The 26,374-nt window shown below is 34.9% G+C and overlaps 2 protein-coding genes and 1 pseudogene across 3 annotated transcripts; 2 read left to right on the forward strand and 1 right to left on the reverse strand.

The window, feature by feature from the left end:
* LOC109823225 (4-coumarate--CoA ligase-like 7) lies at positions 17,278–17,826 on the forward strand. The gene is given in 6 exon segments (XM_020389513.1): positions 17,278–17,360; positions 17,362–17,424; positions 17,426–17,487; positions 17,490–17,651; positions 17,654–17,728; positions 17,731–17,826. Coding segments are annotated over 6 exon segments (531 nt in total). The 3' UTR covers positions 17,817–17,826.
* On the forward strand, positions 17,856–24,225 carry LOC109824817 (4-coumarate--CoA ligase-like 7). Of its 2 annotated transcripts, none has more exons than XM_020391467.1 (6): positions 17,856–18,292; positions 21,940–22,126; positions 23,135–23,283; positions 23,370–23,437; positions 23,810–23,912; positions 24,012–24,225. In XM_020391467.1, exons 1-6 carry the CDS (start codon positions 18,161–18,163, stop codon positions 24,135–24,137), a joined length of 765 nt encoding a protein of 254 aa, XP_020247056.1. In that variant the 5' UTR covers positions 17,856–18,160; the 3' UTR covers positions 24,138–24,225. The 2 variants fall into 2 exon arrangements, with proteins under 2 accessions (XP_020247056.1, XP_020247057.1); XM_020391468.1 differs by lacking the exon at positions 17,856–18,292 and adding an exon at positions 19,615–20,128.
* The window catches only part of LOC109823226, a 13,905-nt pseudogene continuing 11,836 nt past the window's right edge, over positions 24,306–26,374 (reverse strand).

Here is a 26,374-nt window from a genome sequence, read left to right on the forward strand (position 1 = left end):
TGACCCATACCACTCTCTCTCTCTCTCTCTCTCTCTCTCTCTCTCTCTCTCTCTCTCTCTCCCTCCCTCCCTCTCTCCCTCTCTCCCTCTCTCTCATAACCCAACTGATACGAGTCGCCGTGCGAGCACACTTTGGTCACGGAATTACCAAAAGGTGGATTGAGAAGAAGACAACTAAAACACAAGATAATTCAGTATGGCGAAGGATAATACCTTCTTCTAGATTATGAAGAACAAAAGATTATAATCTCTCCCTCACAATCTCACTAGAATCGAGAACAACCTCCCAATCCTCTCTAAATCCTAATACAAAGATTAGAATCTCTCTCTGATCTAAGATCTCTAAGATCATAAAACTTCTCATCACAATCTAAACCCTAATCCTTTTGATTAGGATCTCACTTAGACCTAAAACCCTTTAGATCTACATCTTGGCCTCTCCTTCCTTTCTCTCTCATTTAAGAATATGAAAACTGATGTTTAGAAACCCTAAACAACCTGTCACGACCCCAATTTCCGAACCTAAAAGGAATATTAGAGCCAGACTAAACCTGTGAAAAGTCCTCCAAAATATACATTCATTAAAAGACCACTAAAACAAATCTCTTCATTGAACTAAAACCAATAACAAATATTCTTTATAATCCCAAAAGTCAATGTTAATCAATTAACTTGATAAAAATAAATATTCCTCAACTCCAAATAAATCTCAACCTAAAGAAAGAATCTCATTATTACAAAACTCTCAATTCAACAACTAAACATTAAAGACTTTATTTAACCTTTGCCTAGAAGATAATAACAATCTCAAATTATATTCTTTGCTTCGTTCTAAGAATTTGGCAAATCCTCAATTCCGCCTAATCCCGAGTCTCTAAAAAGAATGAAAACAACACAATGAGTTCACAACTCAATAAGTGGATAAATTTATACATTAAACACTGGTTTTGCAAAACTAAAATAAATTGACTTGATAAGCGAAATACTAAAATAGTAAAATCTATAATACAACACCTTTAAAATATATACATGCAATGGAAATAAGCATGTCACGTCTCAATGCGGTCAACACTTCAATACTTCGGTTTACTTGGCAAATCCCACTATTATATAGCCTGTGGTCGGGACGATGAGACCTAAACTTGGGCTCTTAGCGCTAAAATAGAAACCTCATAGAGGCACATTGAGCCATGTTTTAATAACTTGCTTATATCCGACATATACAGGTATATTGACTTGAGATGCATATGCTTTAAGAAAATTAAACAAAGTTCACAAAACTAAATACATTATATAAAAATGCCAAAGGCCAACCAATAGTGAAATAAATCAATCACATATGCATCTCAATCTACTACAATATGAAAATCATAAAAATTGATAAAGTATGCATCTCAATCTACTACAATATGAAAATCATAAAAATTGATAAAGAAAATAAGCATAGGCTTATACTAAATAATCACATGCATTTATAAATAAGCATAGGCTTATACTAAATAATCACATGCATTTATCCAATCAACAATTAGTATGCGAGCAACCACATAGAAGGATATAATCCATCAGAACAAACTTACATATAGTCAATATAATTTTATATGAAAAATACGCAGCGATTAATGTACAAATTCACCACTTACTCAAACACGAAAGACTATTGGAATACCAGTCACGATGCCTCCTCGAAGCCCCTAAAGAATATATATAAATAACCATCAATGCTACTATATACCTTAAGATTCAAGCGTCTATTAGAATAATCAACACATAGGCTAATAGTACATTTTTCAATTTAACATATAATCTAAAATTAACCAAAATATCCTACTGTGTCCTATAGTCCGCAGTCAAATAATGCGTGCATCTATGATCTATCATCTTCATCTTATGGATTTAATAATATAAATCATGGTGATATGCTAAGATGAAAACAGAGGATATAAAAATGAAATTAAAAGGAGCAGGACCAACTTTGGTTCCCCTCACGGCCATGGCCTCAAACAATGACGTATAGCCATATGCTTTTTAGTGGGGAGAAAAATACCTTGATCAAAGTTCGTGAGGAAAAATAGGGTAGGGTTTTCACTATTCATAAGACTTCCCTTTTTACTAATAGACCCTCTAACAAATTTTACATAAAAGCCCCTATACTTTTCCTTATATATATCTATCTTGAAACTTAGAATTATTACACAACCCTTTATATAGGTGTACAAACGTGGATGGTAATATGGTAAATAACCAAGCTCAAAATCAACAGGAATTCGTATGAACAGAAACCCAAACGAACCAGAAAACCTTCGATGAGTTGACTCATGACTGAGATGAGTCGACTCATGACCTCATATGAGTCGACTCATAACTGATGAGTCAACTGGTCAGAGCCGAATTGCTAACATGGCTTGAGTTCTTGAGTCGACTCATGATAGGCATGAGTCGACTCAACCTGATGAGTCGACTCATGTACATGTATGAGTCGACTCACATGCTGAAATATGGATTCTTCGAATCTGCTGCTCGTCGTCTCGTTCCACGCTTCCAACTGCGTTCCACGCTTCCACCTGCGTTCCACTGTACTGATTGACACCTCTACTCTCATGCTATCATGAGAATCATCTATCCTCAAGCTCCCATGAGGATCGCTAAGTTCCGAAGATAAGATACAGCCGTATCATGCTTTGATTCTTCGTCCTTCCGACTCGCTTCACGCTCCATCTTGTGCTCCGCCGTATCGCTTCACACAACTATTCTCAAGATATCATGAGAATCACTTATCCTCAAGCTCCCATGAGGATCACTAAGCTCCCGAAGCAGAGAAGAAGATACACACGTATCACCAACTCCCCAGGAGAACCCCGTGACCCTCCCCAAACCCTCACTCTTTCTCTCCCCAAACCTCACCCTCTCAACCCTCCTCCCCTCCCCTAACCCTAGCCGCAACTCTACCACGACACCGCCGTCGTGATATTCCACCCTCCTCCCCTCCCCAACCCCAGTCGCAACTCTGCCACAACACCACCACCGTGAGATCCCTCCATCCCAGGACCAGATCGAGATCCCTCTCTTCTCTCCTTCCCATCTCTTTTATGCCGTCGTAAGATCCCTCCGTCCCAGGACCAGATCGAGAACGGGGTGCCCCCTCCAAGACCCTTCTTCCTCTATGAGCCTACTCCAGCTATCGTGATCCATCTCTCAAGTAAAATCCCCATCCCTCTCGATCCCTCTCTTCTCTCCTTCTCATCTCTTCTAATACACCCTCTTTTTTTCTCTTACGTTGATCTGTTTGGTCTTTCAATAAATTAATATCTAATGAAATGTAATTGATTTTGATTCACTTCTTATACAATGAACAATATATTGTTTTTGAATATTACTAAAAACAAAGGGAAAAAAGGTTCATTGAATGATAAAATTATCAGGGAATAGTGGCATCTTTATTTTTTAAATGTGACAAAGAGAGTCTGAATTTGGTTCTATTGACCTATTTCGTGCAGTCAGTAGAGGAAACTTGAAACTTAAGTTGACTTATTTATAAACGGAGAGTGTGGGTATAAGGAGTTGACTACTTGTTGATTTGAGCATTTGCCCAAATTTGATATTTCTAATTTTAGAGTGTGGGTATAAGGAGTTGACTACTTGTTGATTTGAGCATTTGCCCAAATTTGATATTTCTAATTTTGATCAAATTCAATAAGGAGTTGACTACTTGTTGATTTGAGCATTTGCCCAAATTTGATATTTCTAATTTTGATCAAATTCAAACCTTCATTGTCTTGTAAATTTTTTGATGATGATGATAAAAATTTAATCAGCTAGGTCAATCAAGTTTCTAGATAACAAAGAATATGATGTCTGTATGTTATTAATTTAAAACGTATCAGGTAATTCTTTATCATGCTAATTGGTTTCAATTTGTAGTGCTTACCTATGAATATTTTTCTTAATATCACTACTTAACATAAACAAATATCATTGGTTTCTAAAGATTGTAAGTTCAATCTATAATATTTTTTCTAGTTGTAATTCAATCTTCTTTGTTGTATTAGGTTGTAATTATTTTAGAATTTTATACAACCATCAAAGTTTTTACAAATACTAAATTTTTTTTCTTGAATTTCTTTTCTTCTTTAGGAGTTCGGAATGGAGGAAACAAATTCAACTAGTGTAGAGTTCAGAATGGAAGAATCAAGTGCTATTGGAAGTGAAATTGTGGTCAATACTATAAATGCTCCTACACCACTACTAGGAATGAGGTTTAATAGTTATGAAGAAGCTTATAACTATTATAACTCTTATGCATTGTTGATGGGTTTTGGAATATGGAAGAGTACGGTAAATTACTCTCGCAAGACTAGAGGAGTGGTAGACAAAAGTTTGTTTGTGATAAGGAGGGCTATAGATCTAATAGAGACAAGATAGAGATCCCTTTTCGGCGAGAGGCCCGAGTGGGATGTAAGGCAATGATACGAGTTAAATTATTGGAGGACAAATCTTGGGAGGTCACGGGGTTTGTTGAAGAACATACAAATCATGTGTTGAGTAGTCCAGATAAAGTAAAATGCACAGATCATATCAACAATTCCATAAAACTCAAAGATGTAAAAACTTATTGATAGCCTGCAAGAAGAAGATATGCCTCCTTCCACCATTTCTCGCGTCATCAATGCAACCAACGAAAGAAAAGGTGAATTGGTGACATCACAACTGTGCATTAACCATATAAAAACCCCAAAGAGTCAACAATATTGGCCATGAATGCATATCTATCATTCGACATTTTCAGAGTATGACAGCGAATAATCCAGAACTTTATTTTGCAATAGAAGTAGACAGTAGTGGACAATTGAGGAGTGTTTTCTGGGCCAACGGAAGATCAAGAGCATCTTATTTGCAATTCAGTGATGTTATTGTGTTTGATGTGACATACAGAACTAATAAGCTTAGTCTTCCATTTGCTCTATTTACTAGTGTAAATCACCATACACAGTCCACTTTACTTGGTTGTGCATTATTAGCTGATGAACAGGAAGATACATTTGTGTGGTTATCTCAAGAATGGTTGAAATGCATGCATGGGGTTGAACCAGGTGCTATTATAACAGATCAGGATAGAGCAATGTGTAATACTATTCACTCTGTATTTCCAACAACAAGACACCGTTATTGCTATTGGCACATGCAAAAGCATATTACTGATCATTTGCCTATTTTGGGGTCTCATTATGATGAACAGTTTCAAAGGTATTGGGGCTTGTGGTATAATAGTTCTTCAATTGAACAATGTGAAGGATATTGCCTTGAGATGAAGGAGAAGTTTGATATAAATGAAGAAGGGGAGGGGTGGTTGCAAACAGTTTACAAATGTCGAGAACATTGGGTGCCATGTTATCAGAAGGACACTTTTTTTTGCTGGAATGAAATCTAGCCAAAGGAGTGAAAGTATTAATGTATTTTTTGATGGGTATGTTAACTCACAGACTCAATTATACGAGTTTATGACACAATATAAAAAAGTAGTAACTCATCATCGCTTAAGTGAAGCCCATGAAGATTTTAAGAGTCTTAACACTAAGCCTGTCATACTCCTTGAACATTCAATTGAGGTCCAAGCTGGAGAAATATATACACGCAGTATGTTTGATGTGTTTCAAACTGAATTTAAAGGATTTGGTACAGAGTTTTGTGAAGAATTAAAAAAAGATGTGGACATTATTGAATACAAGATCTGTAAGTTTACAGATAGAGGAAAATAGGCGGTAGTTACTTATGAACAATCCAGTCAGATACAGTTTCGTTGCACTTGTGTTTTGTTTGAAACTAATGGTGTTGTATATAGACATATATTATCGCTAATGATTGCTAGACAAATGGATTCATTACCCGACCATTACATCCTCCACCGTTGGACTATACATGCTTGGCATCATAACATTAGGGTTGACAACATTGTATTTGGAAGAAACATCACAAGCTGTGAAGAGAATATTAATTTATTGAAATCTTGGGCTTTAAGAGCAAAATTCAATAATACGCTCGAGCTTGCATTTGATTCATAAGAGAAGATGCAAAAACTAGATGATGTGCTAACAAATTTCATAGAATCACTTGAAGAAGAAGTTGAAGAAATTCAAGATCAAATGATGGATATTCCTCAGATTTCCACACTCATTTCACATACAATGGAGCACATTCCTCAAATTACAGTTCGTGATCCTGATAGACCTACAAGGACTAAAGGTCGTCCACACAATGCTATTAGAATCCAGTCAGGTTTAGAACAAGCACAAGAAAAGAAAAAAAAAAGGAATAAACGTATATGTAGCAGATGTGGTAAACTCAGGCATTATAGAACTAGCTGTAAAGTTAACTTGCCAAGGTACAACTAATATATCTTTTTCATAAAACTTCATAAAAATTCACATTTTAACTCATTTCATATATTTGTCATGAAATTTGCAGCTAGGCCAAGTTGTGGAGAAGAAGAAGAGCAATCTTGGGACAAGAAGAAAAGACTAATAGCAATCTTGGGAGCAATCTTGCAAGTTTTAGATATATAAGTGGATGTCAATTGCTATTTGAGATCTTCATGTGGTTGAAATGAGTCTTATGTTATACTACTTAATTAATGAACGGTGTAATGTTTTGTGTTCAATGAGTAGAGCTTTGTGGCCACCAGAACTATAGTGTTTGACGACCTTTTCTTTCAAATCAAGTTCAACAAGATGACAATGATCGTCCCTAGCCAAGGGGATCAGCAGATGCTCTATGCGGACTACGGTATATTTTTAATATATGCCAAAAATAGCTCATAATATTCTGGATCGATGTCATAGAGTGAGTGCTACAAACTAAGTATGTATGGGTTGAAATTAAAAGGAAGATGGGTTGAAATTAAAATGAAGAATTAAAACTAACATGGTATAAATTAGAACTCACGTGGTATAAATTAGAACTCACATGACATAAATTAGAACTAACATAAGATGCGACAGAACTAACATGGTATAAATTACAACAAACATGGTTCAAATTAGAACTAACGTGGCATAAATACAACTCACATTGCATAAATTAGAACTAACATGAGCTAAGATAGAACTAACATGGCATAAATTAGGACTAACATGGTACAAATTAGAACTCATAAGGCATAAATTAGAACTCACATGGCATATATTAGAACTGACATGAGCCACGATAAAACTAACATTGTATAAATTAGAACTAACATGGTATAAATTATAACTCACATGACATAAATTAGAACTAACATGAGCCACGATAGAACTAACATGGCATAAATTAGAACTAACATGGTACAAATTAGAACTCACGAGACATAATTAGAACTCACATGGTACAAATTAGAACACACGAGGCATAAATTAGAACTCACATGGCACAAATTAGAACTCATGAGGCATATATTAGAACTAACATGAGCCCGTGATAGAACTAACATGACATAAATTAGGACTAACATGGTATATATAAATTAGAACTCAAGAGGTATAAATTAGAACTCACATGACGTAAACTAACTGAGCTGCAGTAGAACTAAAATGGTATAAATTAGGACTAACATGGCATAAATTCTAACGTGACCTTTATTAGAACTAACGTGACCCAATTTAGGACTAACATGACGCCAACTAAGACTAACATGACCCAAATAAGGACTAACATGAATACAGCTAGAACTAACATGAGTGTAGCTAGAACTAACATGGTATAAATTTGAGATAATATGACATAAATTAGAACTAACATGACATAAAATAGAACTCACATGAGTGTAGCTAGAACTAACATGAGTGTAGCTAGAACTAAAATGGTATAAAGTAAAACTAACATTGCATAAATTAAAACTCACGTGGTAGTTCTAAATTAGAACTAACATGACATAAATTAGAACTCACATGGCATAAGTTAGAACTAACATGATCTGTGATAGAACTAATATGAATTCAATTAGAACTAGTAAACAGGTTCTCCATTAGAACTAATATGACGGCAACTAACATGACTCCTAATAGAACTAACGTGAGATGCAGTAGAAATAACATGAGATAGAACTAACATGAGATGCAAACATGTCATAGAACTAATGCGGCCTTTATTAAAACTAGTGTGACCTAATTTTGAACTAACATGATGCCAACTAAGACTAATATGACCTAAATAAGGACTAACTTGAATACGGCTAGAACTAACATGGTATAAACTAGAACTAACATGGTATAAGTTAGAACTAAAATGACATAGTATAGAATCAATAATATTTAGGACCTGTAATATTTCAGGCATGTCCAGCTTCTTATTTGGAAGTCCAAAGTAAACAAACATTAACATGCTTCCTCATTATAGTAACCTGGAAACAATGCAAAGAAACATGGTGTATTGCCAAGTTGTGGAGCTGATTTGTATGTTTTTAGTTGCCTAGACTCTTTTGCTTGCAATTGGGAATACGCCCTTTCTTTTCTACCACAGAACTATTACATCACCAAGTTACACAAGCAGATAGAACAACAACAAAAGCAATAACAACAACGAACAAGTAGATAGAACAAAAATAACAACAATAATGAACAAGCAGAGAACAAACAAATTAACTGCGCATACATTTTTCATAGAATGAAAATAAGCTCAAACTGATGAAAAATCATAATACACAAGTGTCCACAAACAAGCTCAATGACAAAAACCATGCAAGCTTATCCTCATATGTCAAGCTCATCCACAAATCACATCACATGTTTTTTCCAATGGAGAAACCAACAAATATTACAACGATACATACTAGAAACACTAATATTGTAAACAATGAACCTAATACAAAAGCATGGATGGAGGAAATAGCAGTTTCCCTAAGTTTTTCCTTGTCCTCATCCAGATTATGCCTCGACGGAAGTATTTGTTGTTGAAATTGAACAGGCCTTGAGCTATATGTTGGATCAAGAGTGATGGTGTGCTTCTCCCATTCAAACAAAGCCTCTTCGTACGTTGCATACCCTTTGTAGGAGGCATTTGAGAATTTATCAACTTGAGATTTGCATTCTCCCAATTATCGAAAAATGCCACATCGTCGACCTCTCTTCATAATATAAACTAATTCAAGATCAAGCTTCATCCACATCCAACACAAGCTTATTGAAGATCTAGACATCTTGGGTATATTTTTAGTTTAGGTGTTTATACTTGTGTGTTAATACTTTAAGCTCAATATCACACATACACACAATTCTTGTTTTTGAGTGATTTTTAAAAAATATTGAGTTATTAGTTTTTAGACTTAACAATCATTATATACATCTTTTATTAGTCTATAAAATCATTTTATAAGATTTCAAAACATTGTTTAACTTAAAAGTCAAAAATCAAGAAGTTTATATACACATGTATTTACAAGTTTTGCAAAATAGTAAGTTTTCACAAATACTAACTTATATTTCAAAAATTCCTTCTTTAACATGTTTTTTACATGTTTATAAATATTTTCCAAAGTTTTATTAATTTTGGAGTTAATTTGTTATGTCAAATTGATTTTACAAAATCAAGTGTTTTCGTAGTTTTTAGAATCTGAAATATTTATGTTCAAACATTTATTTCTCATAAATGGGTAGTGATATTTCAAAAATTCTTTCTCTAACATGTTCATCTACATGTCTAGAAACGTTTTCAAACTTTCATGATTTTTCAAAATGGGTAGTGATATTTTCAAACTTTCATGATTTGTAGAGTTGATTTACTATGTTTAATTGATTTTACAAAACCATATACGCAAATTTTCAGAATCTGCCAACACTGTTCCAACGGCTATAGCATTAGTCACCCGAAACTATTGTTTAGTCGACTGATTGGAATTTTTCCAAATAATGGCTAGTTTTTTTTTTGTTTTGTGTTTTGGGTGTTTTGCCTCATTTTTTGGGCTGTTTTTTGGCCTTGGGGTATTGTCTTGAGTTCTTATAAATACCACTCATCTGTCAACACTAAGACCTATCCAAGAGAAAGTTTTAAACAAGTTTAATAAAGTTTCTAATAGAGTTTAAGGGTTTTAAAGTTTGGTTATAAGTTTGTTTGTGAAGAAATTTTCACAAGAGCATGAGGAGATCATCATTTGTGTTTGGGCTTTCAACTCATCTCCCTCCCTCTTATCATCTTTAGAGAAGTATTTCTAAACTCAATCTAGTTTTACATTTATATATAATTGTTTGATTATTAAGCTAGAGTTTATATTGAGTTTAGTTTTGATTTTATTCTCTTTGTTACACACAACCCGCTTGAGCTTTTGGTATTTTCATACATAGCATATTTGGGGTTGTGAGATTATGACATTGAGAGTGGGCTTATATTGTGTTCTCATCCATTGTTAGAGAATAAATTAACATTTGTATTGTGCTTAATTATGAGATTCATTTTGTAATACACTTGTACACCGAGAGAGGTGTGTGGTGAGAGACGGGTTCGGTTCCAAGAGGAGTGGCGTCGATAGTAAAGCCTAGAGAGGTCGTAAATCCGAGCACTTGAGGAAGGACACGAACTAGAGACTAATTCTTAGAGGGTGTAAAGTGTGATTGTAAGAGTGTGTATTGTGAAAGTTTTTGGTGAGCTAGAAAACCGAGATTGTGTTGTTGTAAATGTTTTTTGGTTGAGCGTCGAAAACCCGATTGTGTAGTGGATTCTTCCCGAGAGTGGGGAGCAGAGACGTAAGTCAGAAGGACCGAACTCCGTGATTATTTTCTTGTGTTTGCGTTTGTCTTAACGTATTTTATTTGTGCTTTGTTTCATTCTATATCATCATTGTTGCATGTTTATTTCAGCCTTGTTTATACTACATATCGTTGCATATAACTTGTTGAATATCATACTTGCTAGGATATTTGTTAATTAGTTTTTAAATTGGCATTAAATCAGATTAGATTAGCATAAACCCTATTCACACCCCCCCCCCCCCTCTTTTGGATTGTATGCTCTAATTGGCTAAATCTAGTAATAGTGATAGCTTTAAGATCAACTTAGCGGTGAGAATGTTGGGAGCACCATTGGGAGTGTTATTGAAAGGTACTTAGTTCAGTTGAAACACTGCTTCCATTGGAGATGACGACGGTGAGGAGTGAGTTTCTCTATATGTATTATGTTTTGTAGTCGGATACATGTTTTTAGACATTTATAGACTTTTGGATCATGTTCGATATGTATGCACTTGTGGAGTTGTTTTTATATTTGATTGTAGTATGTGTTTATTATTTTATTGCTTTGTGGATGGATATGTGAGATGCGGGTTTATGTATTACATGTGACTGTTGGATTTGGAGATATAGTTTGAATGTTGAATGTATATTATGGTTTGACAGCTGGATATGAGGATGTGATTTCAATCTATATACATGATCATTGTATGTATTTGTGTGCGGGGAGCTAACTGGTTCAACCAATTGTTTTCATCCACTAACAAACATGGGTGATGGGGTAAACCATCATCAATGGCCATTGGTGATGGGTGCATAAAACATTGTTCACAAGGTAAATCGTCATTAATACCCATTGGTGACGGGTTACCCCCCTCTCCCGATCACCAATGTTTGACCATCACCAATAGTGCCCGCGCCAATGTGCATTTTTGAATTTTTGGATTTTTTTAGTAAATAGAATATAAAATTTGAGAATATATTACCAATTGGGTTTATAAATAACTCACAATGGGTACTTTAAGTGTATGGATATTTATGGAAGTGGACGGATTTTTAACTAAGTGATGGTTAAACTTTGGGTTAAAAGCAAAAAAAACCCCTAAACATAAATAAAAGGGTTTTTTTTTTTGTTTTTAGGCACAAAAGTTTATCCTAGTTTATCTTTAAATTCAACTAATTTATTTTTTATTTTGTATCACTGAACCCACTTATGTTTATGTATTTATCTCTAGACTCAACTTCTAAAATACAATACATACATATTTGAGCCTCCTTAAATTTTTTGAAAAATCCAAACAAGAACTAACATGGTATAAACTAGAACTAACATGGTATAAGTTAGAACTAAAATGACATAGTATAGAATCAATAATATTTAGGACCTGTAATATTTCAGGCATGTCCAGCTTCTTATTTGGAAGTCCAAAGTAAACAAACATTAACATGCTTCCTCATTATAGTAACCTGGAAACAATGCAAAGAAACATGGTGTATTGCCAAGTTGTGGAGCTGATTTGTATGTTTTTAGTTGCCTAGACTCTTTTGCTTGCAATTGGGAATACGCCCTTTCTTTTCTACCACAGAACTATTACATCACCAAGTTACACAAGCAGATAGAACAACAACAAAAGCAATAACAACAACGAACAAGTAGATAGAACAAAAATAACAACAATAATGAACAAGCAGAGAACAAACAAATTAACTGCGCATACATTTTTCATAGAATGAAAATAAGCTCAAACTGATGAAAAATCATAATACACAAGTGTCCACAAACAAGCTCAATGACAAAAACCATGCAAGCTTATCCTCATATGTCAAGCTCATCCACAAATCACATCACATGTTTTTTCCAATGGAGAAACCAACAAATATTACAACGATACATACTAGAAACACTAATATTGTAAACAATGAACCTAATACAAAAGCATGGATGGAGGAAATAGCAGTTTCCCTAAGTTTTTCCTTGTCCTCATCCAGATTATGCCTCGACGGAAGTATTTGTTGTTGAAATTGAACAGGCCTTGAGCTATATGTTGGATCAAGAGTGATGGTGTGCTTCTCCCATTCAAACAAAGCCTCTTCGTACGTTGCATACCCTTTGTAGGAGGCATTTGAGAATTTATCAACTTGAGATTTGCATTCTCCCAATTATCGAAAAATGCCACATCGTCGACCTCTCTTCATAATATAAACTAATTCAAGATCAAGCTTCATCCACATCCAACACAAGCTTATTGAAGATCTAGACATCTTGGGTATATTTTTAGTTTAGGTGTTTATACTTGTGTGTTAATACTTTAAGCTCAATATCACACATACACACAATTCTTGTTTTTGAGTGATTTTTAAAAAATATTGAGTTATTAGTTTTTAGACTTAACAATCATTATATACATCTTTTATTAGTCTATAAAATCATTTTATAAGATTTCAAAACATTGTTTAACTTAAAAGTCAAAAATCAAGAAGTTTATATACACATGTATTTACAAGTTTTGCAAAATAGTAAGTTTTCACAAATACTAACTTATATTTCAAAAATTCCTTCTTTAACATGTTTTTTACATGTTTATAAATATTTTCCAAAGTTTTATTAATTTTGGAGTTAATTTGTTATGTCAAATTGATTTTACAAAATCAAGTGTTTTCGTAGTTTTTAGAATCTGAAATATTTATGTTCAAACATTTATTTCTCATAAATGGGTAGTGATATTTCAAAAATTCTTTCTCTAACATGTTCATCTACATGTCTAGAAACGTTTTCAAACTTTCATGATTTTTCAAAATGGGTAGTGATATTTTCAAACTTTCATGATTTGTAGAGTTGATTTACTATGTTTAATTGATTTTACAAAACCATATACGCAAATTTTCAGAATCTGCCAACACTGTTCCAACGGCTATAGCATTAGTCACCCGAAACTATTGTTTAGTCGACTGATTGGAATTTTTCCAAATAATGGCTAGTTTTTTTTTTGTTTTGTGTTTTGGGTGTTTTGCCTCATTTTTTGGGCTGTTTTTTGGCCTTGGGGTATTGTCTTGAGTTCTTATAAATACCACTCATCTGTCAACACTAAGACCTATCCAAGAGAAAGTTTTAAACAAGTTTAATAAAGTTTCTAATAGAGTTTAAGGGTTTTAAAGTTTGGTTATAAGTTTGTTTGTGAAGAAATTTTCACAAGAGCATGAGGAGATCATCATTTGTGTTTGGGCTTTCAACTCATCTCCCTCCCTCTTATCATCTTTAGAGAAGTATTTCTAAACTCAATCTAGTTTTACATTTATATATAATTGTTTGATTATTAAGCTAGAGTTTATATTGAGTTTAGTTTTGATTTTATTCTCTTTGTTACACACAACCCGCTTGAGCTTTTGGTATTTTCATACATAGCATATTTGGGGTTGTGAGATTATGACATTGAGAGTGGGCTTATATTGTGTTCTCATCCATTGTTAGAGAATAAATTAACATTTGTATTGTGCTTAATTATGAGATTCATTTTGTAATACACTTGTACACCGAGAGAGGTGTGTGGTGAGAGACGGGTTCGGTTCCAAGAGGAGTGGCGTCGATAGTAAAGCCTAGAGAGGTCGTAAATCCGAGCACTTGAGGAAGGACACGAACTAGAGACTAATTCTTAGAGGGTGTAAAGTGTGATTGTAAGAGTGTGTATTGTGAAAGTTTTTGGTGAGCTAGAAAACCGAGATTGTGTTGTTGTAAATGTTTTTTGGTTGAGCGTCGAAAACCCGATTGTGTAGTGGATTCTTCCCGAGAGTGGGGAGCAGAGACGTAAGTCAGAAGGACCGAACTCCGTGATTATTTTCTTGTGTTTGCGTTTGTCTTAACGTAAGAAGACTTTTTGGATTGTATGCTCTAATTGGCTAAATCTAGTAATAGTGATAGCTTTAAGATCAACTTAGCGGTGAGAATGTTGGGAGCACCATTGGGAGTGTTATTGAAAGGTACTTAGTTCAGTTGAAACACTGCTTCCATTGGAGATGACGACGGTGAGGAGTGAGTTTCTCTATATGTATTATGTTTTGTAGGTTGGTCAGAAGACTTTTTGGATTGTATGCTCTAATTGGCTAAATCTAGTAATAGTGATAGCTTTAAGATCAACTTAGCGGTGAGAATGTTGGGAGCACCATTGGGAGTGTTATTGAAAGGTACTTAGTTCAGTTGAAACACTGCTTCCATTGGAGATGACGACGGTGAGGAGTGAGTTTCTCTATATGTATTATGTTTTGTAGTCGGATACATGTTTTTAGACATTTATAGACTTTTGGATCATGTTCGATATGTATGCACTTGTGGAGTTGTTTTTATATTTGATTGTAGTATGTGTTTATTATTTTATTGCTTTGTGGATGGATATGTGAGATGCGGGTTTATGTATTACATGTGACTGTTGGATTTGGAGATATAGTTTGAATGTTGAATGTATATTATGGTTTGACAGCTGGATATGAGGATGTGATTTCAATCTATATACATGATCATTGTATGTATTTGTGTGCGGGGAGCTAACTGGTTCAACCAATTGTTTTCATCCACTAACAAACATGGGTGATGGGGTAAACCATCATCAATGGCCATTGGTGATGGGTGCATAAAACATTGTTCACAAGGTAAATCGTCATTAATACCCATTGGTGACGGGTTACCCCCCTCTCCCGATCACCAATGTTTGACCATCACCAATAGTGCCCGCGCCAATGTGCATTTTTGAATTTTTGGATTTTTTTAGTAAATAGAATATAAAATTTGAGAATATATTACCAATTGGGTTTATAAATAACTCACAATGGGTACTTTAAGTGTATGGATATTTATGGAAGTGGACGGATTTTTAACTAAGTGATGGTTAAACTTTGGGTTAAAAGCAAAAAAAACCCCTAAACATAAATAAAAGGGTTTTTTTTTTTGTTTTTAGGCACAAAAGTTTATCCTAGTTTATCTTTAAATTCAACTAATTTATTTTTTATTTTGTATCACTGAACCCACTTATGTTTATGTATTTATCTCTAGACTCAACTTCTAAAATACAATACATACATATTTGAGCCTCCTTAAATTTTTTGAAAAATCCAAACAAATTCTTTCATATATGGACCCCATTAATTTAAAAAAAAAATCTAATTATATCATTCATCTATTCCCCCTCACCATTTCTCAATTAATTTTCATCTCTCTTCCATTATTCTCTTTTTTTTTATTTTTCCACTCTTATGAACCCACAATTAATTCTCAACCACTTTCATGAATCCATCAATTAATTCTCAACTTCATTAATGTGTAAGGTGTGGTTGCTTAGTTTTAGTGGAGATAAAACATTTTCTTAGTAATTTAAGGAATAATTTTGTATTTTACTCAACTACTTAATTTATAGAATTAATTTCTCATTTATTTCATGAAATATATTTCACATTCTTATCCATGAAAATTATTTCACATTTTATAGTTAGTTAAATTTGATTTTAGTTGACTATCTTTAATGAAATTTTGCACATATTTGTTTATTTTTGGTGACAAACATAGATGGATGAAGAATTGTATTGTGCATTGATGTATTTTAGAGAAAATAATTGCTTTTCGAAATTGAATGTCAATGGGAAATAAACATTTCTTATATACTCAATTATTGACGATGACAAACCATATACAGATGATGAAAATATGGTTATTTGGCTGCCAACAATAACAATTCTTCATGGAAGACTAAGAACAAATCACATTCCTTTAGGATTGAATCCCCATAAAGAGTTAAAGTGTAGTAGATATCAGCAATATGGTCACAACCGTAGAACATGTGGACAGCCTATTGCAGACTCAATTGACTTTTATATTCTAACTTTTGGAACATGTAAGAATGCTATGGACAAGTTAGGGCTCTGATTTTCACCCAAATTGGACTAGTTGTAGAGAAATTGAAAGAGAATAGAAGAATGGATTCGCTAGGGCATCAAGAAAGAATAGAGAATGGAGAGAGAATGGAGGAACAATGAGGTTTTCTTCCTTTCTCTTTCGGTGTATTTGGGAGTTTACTTAGGAAAGGGAAGGAAGGGAAAAATTTCCTCTTCCTTCCCTTCCCCTTCATTACACCCCAATTTGGGGTGTAAGAATTTGGGCCAAATTTTTCCTCCATTCCCCTCCTCTACCCTTCTTAATGAAACTCTCAAACAAGGTTAAAATGAAATTTCTCTTCCCTTCTCCCTCTCTACCCTCCATCCAAACAGACCATTTGGGTACAGAAGGGTGGAGAAAGAAGGGAGAGGAGGGAGAACTTATTTTGTGGAAATTGAGGGCTGGGTATTCTGGGGTTTTTACCCCAAAAATGTATAAAGACAAGATACTCTAACAATGAATTATACTGTTTGGGTTTAGGGATAACTAAATTCAATGGTTAAAAAAATTATTAAGTTTATAGATAAATTAGAATAAACAATTGTGCCCAAAAACAAAAACACAAACCAAACTGTCCAACTCATTCCATAGTACTCTTTATCTCCCACTATAAATCCCCATTCCCCTCCCTCTTCCTCCTACTCTCCATTCTCACCTCCTCCACTTCCAATGGCAGAACCATTCACCTGCACTCCTGCTGTCGTCGATCCCTCGACCGGCTTCTCCGCTGAGACCCAGACCTTCCACACCCTCGCCACCCGTCCCTCTCCCACCCTCCACCCTCCCCCTCTCCTTCCCCTCCTTCGCCCTCTCGCTCCTCCCCTCCCCTCCCTCCTCTCCCCGCCCTCATCGACGCCTCCACTGCCTCTTCCCTCTCCTACCCGACTTCATATCTCAACTCCATTCCCTCTCATACTCCCTCAAAACCCAGCTCAACCTCTCAAAAGGCGACGTCGCCTTCACCCTCTCCCCCTCTCGCCTCGACATCCCCATCCTCTACTTCTCCCTCCTCTCCCTCGGCGTCGTCGTCTCCCCCGCCAACCCCTCTCCTCCCCCTCTGAAGTCTCGCGCCTCATCGATCTCGTGAAGCCCTCCATCATCTTCGCCACCTCCGCCACCTCCGCAAGCTCCCTCCTAATTCCAATATCAAATCTATCTTTCTCGATTCCATCGACTTTCAGTCCATGCTGACCAACAAATTATTTTAACCAATCACCATCTTCAATATTCTCCGACCTTCAAGTTCATCAGTCTGATACGGCCAGCGATCCTCTTCTCATCAGGGACCACTGAACACTAAAGCAGCGGCAATTCCTCACCGGAGCTTCATTGCTATGGCCGCAGGTTTCCACGCACTGAGGTCGACCAAGCCTGAGGTGATGCTGTTGATTGCGCCGATGTTCATTCACTAGGGTTTTTCTTCGCGCTTAAAGGGTTGGCGTTGGGGGAGACGACGGTGGTGATGAGTAGAGTTGGGTTTAAGGATATCTTGTCAGCGGCGCGAGAGGTATAAGGTGACGCTGATGACGGCGGCACGCCTGTTGTGGTGGCGATGGCGAGGCTCGAGGAAGTGGCGGAGCTTGATTTGGGAGCGTTGGAGAGGGTAGTTTGTGGTGGTGCGCCGCTGCCGGCGGAGGTGGCGGAGAGGTTTATGGCGCGCTTTCCTCGTGTCGAATTGCAAATGGTGAGGCTTTTAACTTGGGTTCTTTTTTCGATATTACTCCCTTACATTTTTTATATTCTGAAGTCAGTCGCTTACATTATTTAAATTTCTATTAGGTCCCCCGTTCTTAGTTATTTCAGAATTACTCCCTCAAATCAATGAAATTGTCATCAAGTCCTTTAATATTCACAACTTGTTTTAAATTAATCCCTCTGATTGCTACGTATTTCTGCTCTTGATTGGAGGGGCCAATTTTGAAATAACTCAACAATTAAAAGATCTATTAGCAATTTCAATGATTTGAAAGACTAACTTGAAAACTGCTTAAGAATTTAGCAATCTAACAGCGATTTCAATGATGTGAGGGACTAATTTCTAAAATCAAATGTTTAAAGGACTTATATGGAAAATCCTTTAAAGTTATCAACCCAACATCTTATAGTGATTTAGTTTTTTAAACCAACCCACTTCAATATCAACTCTTAAACCAAAATATTGAATATTGAAATATTTTTAAACCGAAATATATCATCTTTAAAGTCTAAATATTAATTGATACACCAAATAGCGCAAGTTAGCCCCGTCAATATAACTGTTGATCCACCCAATATAGCGACTTTTGTTTGTAACAATTTTACCACTCATGGTTATAGCAACTCCAACATTAGGTGGGCGTAAAATAATTCGGTGTGTGTGTGTGTATATTGTAACAATTTTTAAAATAATTCAGTAATATATATATATATATATAATATATATATATATATATTATATATATATAAATATATATATATATATATATATATATATATATGTAAAAGGCTTATGTCAACTTAAAGTGGATAGAAATAAAGTCATACCACCACTTTTTATCCGTTGATTATTGCATTGGGATTCCATGATAGGTTATGAGAATCTTTTAAGATTTGCGCATACTTTGATAACACAAATCTTGAGACATTTTACTATGAGTGGGATAAAAAGTTTTGGTGACACTTCCTCCTATCCACTAAGTGGATAGAAGTTTTACTATATATATATATATATATTATATATATATATATTATATATATATATTATATTTTTATATATATATATATAGAGAAGAGAGAGAGAGATGGTATGTCTTGGTACCAAGCAGCAAATTTGGTGTTTGGTAGTGAGGTGTCTCATTCCTATTCACTTCATTGGTCATTCCAAACCACTCCCCAACACCATGTGAGTATGAGTCCGATATATATATATATAATATATATATATAATATATATATATATATAATATAACTAGATATACTGAAGAATAATTCCGTACCAAATATAGCACCTATAAGAGAGAAAGAGATTTCTCAGCAACAAACTTTTAAAAAAAAATCTGATGACAAATCTGCAGCACACTGACGTTGTGTGACACTATACGTGCACGACATGTATAGATAAAGGAGATAATTAAGGGACTTCGTTTTGGCAACAGGAAGTCTAATTGCTACCAAAATGTTAGGCAGTAAAAAAAAAGGGCGAACATTGCAATTAAACCTAAGTAAATAAAGAAAACAAAAGAAACTTGCACTTACCATGCATTCCAATTTCGGTTAATGCAAGTATAATGTACATGGTTTTTCTAACGGGTCTCCATGGGCACTCTTTAGGGATGAGAGAAATAGGGAGATGTGAGGTAAGAATAGAGATTAGTGCAAATTAGAGGGAGCTGCTCGCTATTCATTTCTGTCTATCTCTCTCATTTTCTAACTATAGTTTGATTTGGGAGCGTTGGAGAGGGTAGTTTGTGGTGGTGCGCCGCTGCCGGCGGAGGTGGCGGAGAGGTTTATGGCGCGCTTTCCTCGTGTCGAATTGCAAATGGTGAGGCTTTTAACTTGGGTTCTTTTTTCGATATTACTCCCTTATATTTTTTATATTCTGAAGTCAGTCGCTTACATTATTTAAATTTTTATTAGGTCCCCCGTTCTTAGTTATTTCAGAATTACTCCCTCAAATCAATGAAATTGTCATCATGAAGTCCTTTAATATTCACAACTTGTTTTAAATTAATCCCTCTGATTGCTACGTATTTCTGCTCTTGATTGGAGGGGCCAATTTTGAAATAACTCAACAATTAAAAGATCTATTAGCAATTTCAATGATTTGAAAGACTAACTTGAAAACTGCTTAAGAATTTAGCAATCTAACAGCGATTTCAATGATGTGAGGGACTAATTTCTAAAATCAAATGTGTAAAGGACTTATATGGAAAATCCTTTAAAGTTATCAACCCAACCTCTTATAGTGATTTAGTTTTTTAAACCAACCCACTTCAATATCAACTCTTAAACCAAAATATTGAATATTGAAATATTTTTAAACCGAAATATATCATCTTTAAAGTCTAAATATTAATTGATACACCAAATAGCGCAAGTTAGCCCCGTCAATATAACTGTTGATCCACCCAATATAGCGACTTTTGTTTGTAACAATTTTACCACTCATGGTTATAGCAACTCCAACATTAGGTGGGCGTAAAATAATTCGGTGTGTCGACCTATGTAACCAATTTAAAATAATTCAGTATATATATATATATGATATCTATATATATATATAGTATATATATACTAATATATATATATATATATATATATTATATATATAATATATATATATGTAAAAGCTTATGTCAACTTAAGTGTAGAAATCAACACTCCACCAACCTTTTATCCGTTTGATCATTGCATTGGGATTCATGATAGGTATGAAGAATCTTTTCAAGATTCCGCATCTTTTTTGCATAACACAAATCTTGAGAGCACAGCATGAGTGGATAAACAAGTTTGGTGGACAATTCCTCCCTATCCACCTTAAGTGGATGAAGTTTTACTATAATATATATAATATATATAATATATATATATATATATATATATATATATAGATATATATATATATATAAGAGAGATGAGAAGGTTATGCTCTCGGTACAAGCACAACTTTGGTGTTGGTAGTAGGTGTCTCATTCCTATTCACTCTTGTCATTCCAACCACTCCCGCACACACATGTGAGTCGATTGAGAATATCGATATATACATATATATATATGATATATATATATTATCATATATATAATAATATATATATATACTATATATAGGTAAGAATATTTCGTAACAAATATAGCACCTATAAGAGAGAAAGAGATTTCTCAGCAACAAACTTTTAAAAAAAAATCTGATGACAAATCTGCAGCACACTGACGTTGTGTGACACTATACGTGCACGACATGTATAGATAAAGGAGATAATTAAGGGACTTCGTTTTGGCAACAGGAAGTCTAATTGCTACCAAAATGTTAGGCAGTAAAAAAAAAGGGCGAACATTGCAATTAAACCTAAGTAAATAAAGAAAATAAAAGAAACTTGCACTTACCATGCATTCCAATTTCGGTTAATGCAAGTATAATGTACATGGTTTTTCTAACGGGCCTCCATGAGCACTCTTTAGGGATGAGAGAAATAGAGAGATGGGAGGTAAGAATAGAGATTAGTGCAAATTAGAGGGAGCTGCTAGCTATTCATTTCTGTCTCTCTCTCATTTTCTAACTGATCGAGTGTCCATAGGCACCCATTAGAAAAATCTTAATGCCCATACATAACCAGTTATAAAACTCCATGACAGGGATATGGGTCAACAGAAGCCGGAGGAATAGCGAGAATGATCAACATGGAAGAATGCAAACATGTGAGCTCAGTTGGAAGGCTTAGTGAGAACGTTGAAGCTAAAGTTGTGGATGTAGTCAGTATGAAGGCACTATCAGTTGGCCAGCAAGGAGAACTATGGCTCCGAGGTCCTGCTATCATGACAGGTACCTTCCATCCCCAGCAGGCAAAAAAGTCTTACTCCCACTATAAAATAGTATTCCTAAAGTGGTTCCTTTATAATGAAGTATTGAAAGTTGCAAAATGGTATTCGATCATCCTTTTCTTTATAAATAAATGTAAAATTTTCTTTTCCAAGAAACATGTGGAAATCTAAAATAAAACATTTTCTGTGTCGGAATATGTTTCCTATAATTTTAGGAATCGAACCGAGTAGGCCCTAATATCGAACCTTAGTTTTATGTGCAACAAGTGCAACTCAATGTATAGTATGACAAGGATCACATATACAATTTACCCTTGCGTATGGTATTTAACAAATTTTCAGGACAATAGTCTAGTGGTAAGTACATGATTTTGCAATCTGAGAGATTTTGGATTCAAGGCTTACTAAAGACAAGTCTGAATATTACATTATTTTCAAGTAATTAATCTCGGATGAGTTCAACTACTTCGCTTAGCTTGAGCTTAGGCTTCGATTTGGGGCTTTGGGGTTTGCACTTCGTACTTGGACGTTAGGCGCTGATCAAGTGGCGCAATACAGATGTTCGCAGGTTATTTCGCATCATGGATTTTAGAATGTTTGGTGACCGTTGGGCCATTGATTTTACTGACATTAATGTGTTAGGGGTTGTTTGTAACTTTTCTGTTGTTATAAAGTGTTTAATTATGACACCAGTTAAGATGCATTCACCTCAACTTAGGTAACACATCATTATAACAGGTGACGCATTTACATGCTTTATTACTTGTCAACCAACCAAAGTAAATTTTGAAAAGTTGCGGGTGGACCTCGCAAACCCTCCACCTTCCATTTCGTTACTTTACTTAAATCAGACCCTTAGTGGTGGTGGTTGTTTAGTCTTCAGAGGTAGTCAGTTAAGTATAATAGCTAAATCTGTTACTTTACTTAAATCATATTTGTGTTTCTCTTTCATATATGACACTTCATCTCGTTTTGTGGTGTCAATAATTACATAATGCTTTGTCGAAAGGTTATCTGGGTGACATTGAAGCAAATTCTTCCACCTTCAGCTCAGATGGCTGCTGGTTGAGGACTGGTGACCTATGTTATTTTGACAGTAATGGTTTTCTTTATGTTGTGGATAGACTAAAGGAGATGATAAAATATAAAGCTTACCAGGTATCATTTAACTTTCATTAATGCAAATAATCAATAAAAGTCTTCTTGATTTTTGAAATATTCAGTATGCTTTGATTCATCTTCAGGTTCCGCCAGCTGAATTAGAGCATTTGCTTCACTCTTTACCAGATATTGTTGATGTTGCAGTAGTTCCGTAAGTATCTAGTTACATCTTCAATTTAATATCTCGTCACTATTTTTGAATTGGGTTAACGTATAACCAATTACACCTTCTAAACTATTTTATTAGCAATTACACCCAACTAAAAATGTTATTGGTTTTGAAGTTACATTGAGATGTCTAAGTTTGAATCTTCTTTTCCCCTTTTTGCACTCCGTTTAATTGAAAAAGGACTCAATTGCTCTCTCAATTGAGGTCCAAAAGTAATGCTGTCCGAAATTCAGGGATAAAAGTGCTCTTTTTCATGAAAATTTTGTGCATTTATGACTGTTTATTCTTGGGATAGTTTTCATTATAACCTATTAATATTTGTCGCCTGGCCTTTAATTACCAATAACAAAACAGGTATCCACAAGAGGATGTGGGACAAATACCAATGGCTTTTGTTGTGAAACAGCCTAAAAGCAACCTCAGTGAACAGCAAGTTATTGATTTTGTTGCAAATCAGGTCAGATTTCAAATAAAATCACATTCATTGTAACTAGAGCTAGTAAATTAATCATAGAAGTTACCTGTAAATTAACTTATTGCTTCTTTGTTTTCTTAGGTTTCTCCTTATAAGAAGATAAGAAAGGTTGTATTCACTAACTCAATACCGAAATCAGCATCAGGAAAAATATTGAGGAGAGAATTGACAAACATTGCTCTCTCTGGCCCAATATCTACCCAGTGACTCGTGCTAATTATTAAGAGATTGTATGTATCCTAACCTTCATCAGATCTTTTTTTATCTTTTTTTATAGAGTGGTGCTTTTTGGCTCGCGATTGGGCAACTCGCGCCCAACTCGCGAGAGAGGAGCAGGATGGTGCCCCTGCTCCTCTCTCGCGAGTTGGGCGCGAGTTGCCCAACCGCGAGCCAAAAAGCATTTATGTTTTTTATATGCTTAAGATTGTCATGTATTCCATGATGTATTGACTTTTGTATACAGATGGATAAAAATTCAATTTTTCATTTAACTTAAGGCTTTTTACATTATTGGGATTATATCTAGTTGCCGTTGCAATTCAACTATAACAGTGAAATGATGATAGATGGTGTAATATCCCCAAGTTTAGTCCACATCGTGTGATGAAAAAGATTATAATGGGTTTAAATGTGAATCTTGGTGTTCAAGTGATAATATGGACTAGTCAATTTTGAGAGTGAATTGAACCAAACAATGTGTTCCACTTCCTGGATTACAAGGTTTACATCAGACCATCAGACCCGAGGTGTGATAATTGGTATCAGAACAGAGAACTGAGGGTTGTATTTGTTACTTTGTAAACTCCAACATATCTTTCACTAGTTGAGCATCCTTTTATCGGACGATGTTAGGACTCATGTAGTATATACTCTACCGATATCAAGCTGTTTTTGCATCTCAATGTCCAAAAATTGGTTGAAGGATGATTTATCCAATGTTGCGATCATGATTTCCATTCACTTCGTTCTAAGGTCAAGAATCAGAAACCTTATGAAGAGCGAAACTTTATTCATTGCAATAGTTACACATCACATATTCTAGACGTTATTCCGCGTATTAAGAATTTAGTCCCATGAAGGCTAAGACCAAGGCACAAATCATAATTTAGATACGGGGTGATTGCTGAGAGCAAGATTTGCCAACTCCCTTCTTATAACCTTTCCAGATGCTGATTTAGGTATTGAGTCAATGAACACGACCTTGCGTATCTTCTTATAAGGCGCGACCTTAAAAAGTCAAAGACAAAAGTTACATAGTTTTATTAGTATAATGCGGTTAAATTTGATTTTTCGTGCATTTCTACGTATGAGAGATGTATACCTGCTTTGCAACATAATCCATTATTTGATGTTGGCTGAGATTGCTTCCCGGTTTTTCCACAACAAATGCTACTGGTATCTGCCCTACATCTTCTTGTTTCATGGATCTTCCAATTTGTTGGAATTGAACAAAGGGCACTGTTCGGTATACTGCAAATTGATCTATAATTACTCTTGTAGGTTGTAAGAAAACGGTAAGATTGCATTTGCATATTTCGTTACAAATATTAATTTCAAAGACGAGTTGGTGTTGCAAAACAAGCTGCTGCCAATTTAACTATAGCGCGTTTATGCAAAATAAAGATCGACATTTGCAATTACAGTTACAAATATAATACAGTTTGCAATGAACAAATAGCTGTGAGGGTAAAAACTGTAATTCACAATATATAAGAAAATGGCTACATTATACTCACGGGACTACAGCAGCATCAGCAACACCTGGTAATGAGTACAACAGACGTTCGAGTTCAGCTGGAGGCACCTGAACATATAATTCAAATTCTAGTTCTAAGGACAACAAAGATTGCACAAAGTTTCAAGATAATGTACAAGTCAAAGTAACAAATAATAAATAAATAAAATAAAAATCTTCAAAGAAAAAAATGTACAAGTCAAAGTGAAATGAATCATACCTGGTAACCCTTGTACTTAATCAACTCCTTTAACCTATCAACAACGTACAAAAACCCTTTACTGTCAAAATAACAAACATCTCCTGTCTTCAACCAGCCTTCGGTATGAAAAGTGGAAGCATTCGCATCATCATCACCAACATAACCTATCAAAAGCATTAACAAAATGTTCAGATCATATGAGAAGTAAAAATGGTTACTTGTGGATAGACCCCTTGTACTATTCGCCCAATTGCAGATAGACCCACTATTTTCTATTAGTGTGGAGAGACCCCTGTAGTATCATGCAATTGTGAATAGATCCCCCATGAGTGAAATTGTTTTTACTCTTTTATTCTCAGAATGTTTATTTGCCAAAAATTAAATTTGCTCTTTTGTTGAGATAAAAGATTCAATAAAGTTCACTCAGGAGTCTATCCACGCGCCAATAGAACTAAAGAGGGTTTATCCGCAGCTAAGCAATAGCATAGGGGGTCTCTCTGCAATTAA

Source organism: Asparagus officinalis, chromosome 9 (assembly GCF_001876935.1).
Source record: "Asparagus officinalis chromosome 9, Aspof.V1, whole genome shotgun sequence".
Classification (NCBI taxonomy): Eukaryota; Viridiplantae; Streptophyta; class Magnoliopsida; order Asparagales; family Asparagaceae; genus Asparagus; species Asparagus officinalis.

Excerpts from the sequence above, each read along its gene's own strand:
- LOC109824817 (XM_020391467.1), top strand. The coding sequence starts at position 18,161 with ATGGCGAGGCTCGAGGAAGTGGCGGAGCTTGATTTGGGAGCGTTGGAG. Across the intron at positions 18,293-21,939 it reads CTCGTGTCGAATTGCAAATG|GGATATGGGTCAACAGAAGC; the intron begins GTGAGGCTTTTA and ends ACTCCATGACAG. Across the intron at positions 23,438-23,809 it reads GTTGATGTTGCAGTAGTTCC|GTATCCACAAGAGGATGTGG; the intron begins GTAAGTATCTAG and ends ATAACAAAACAG.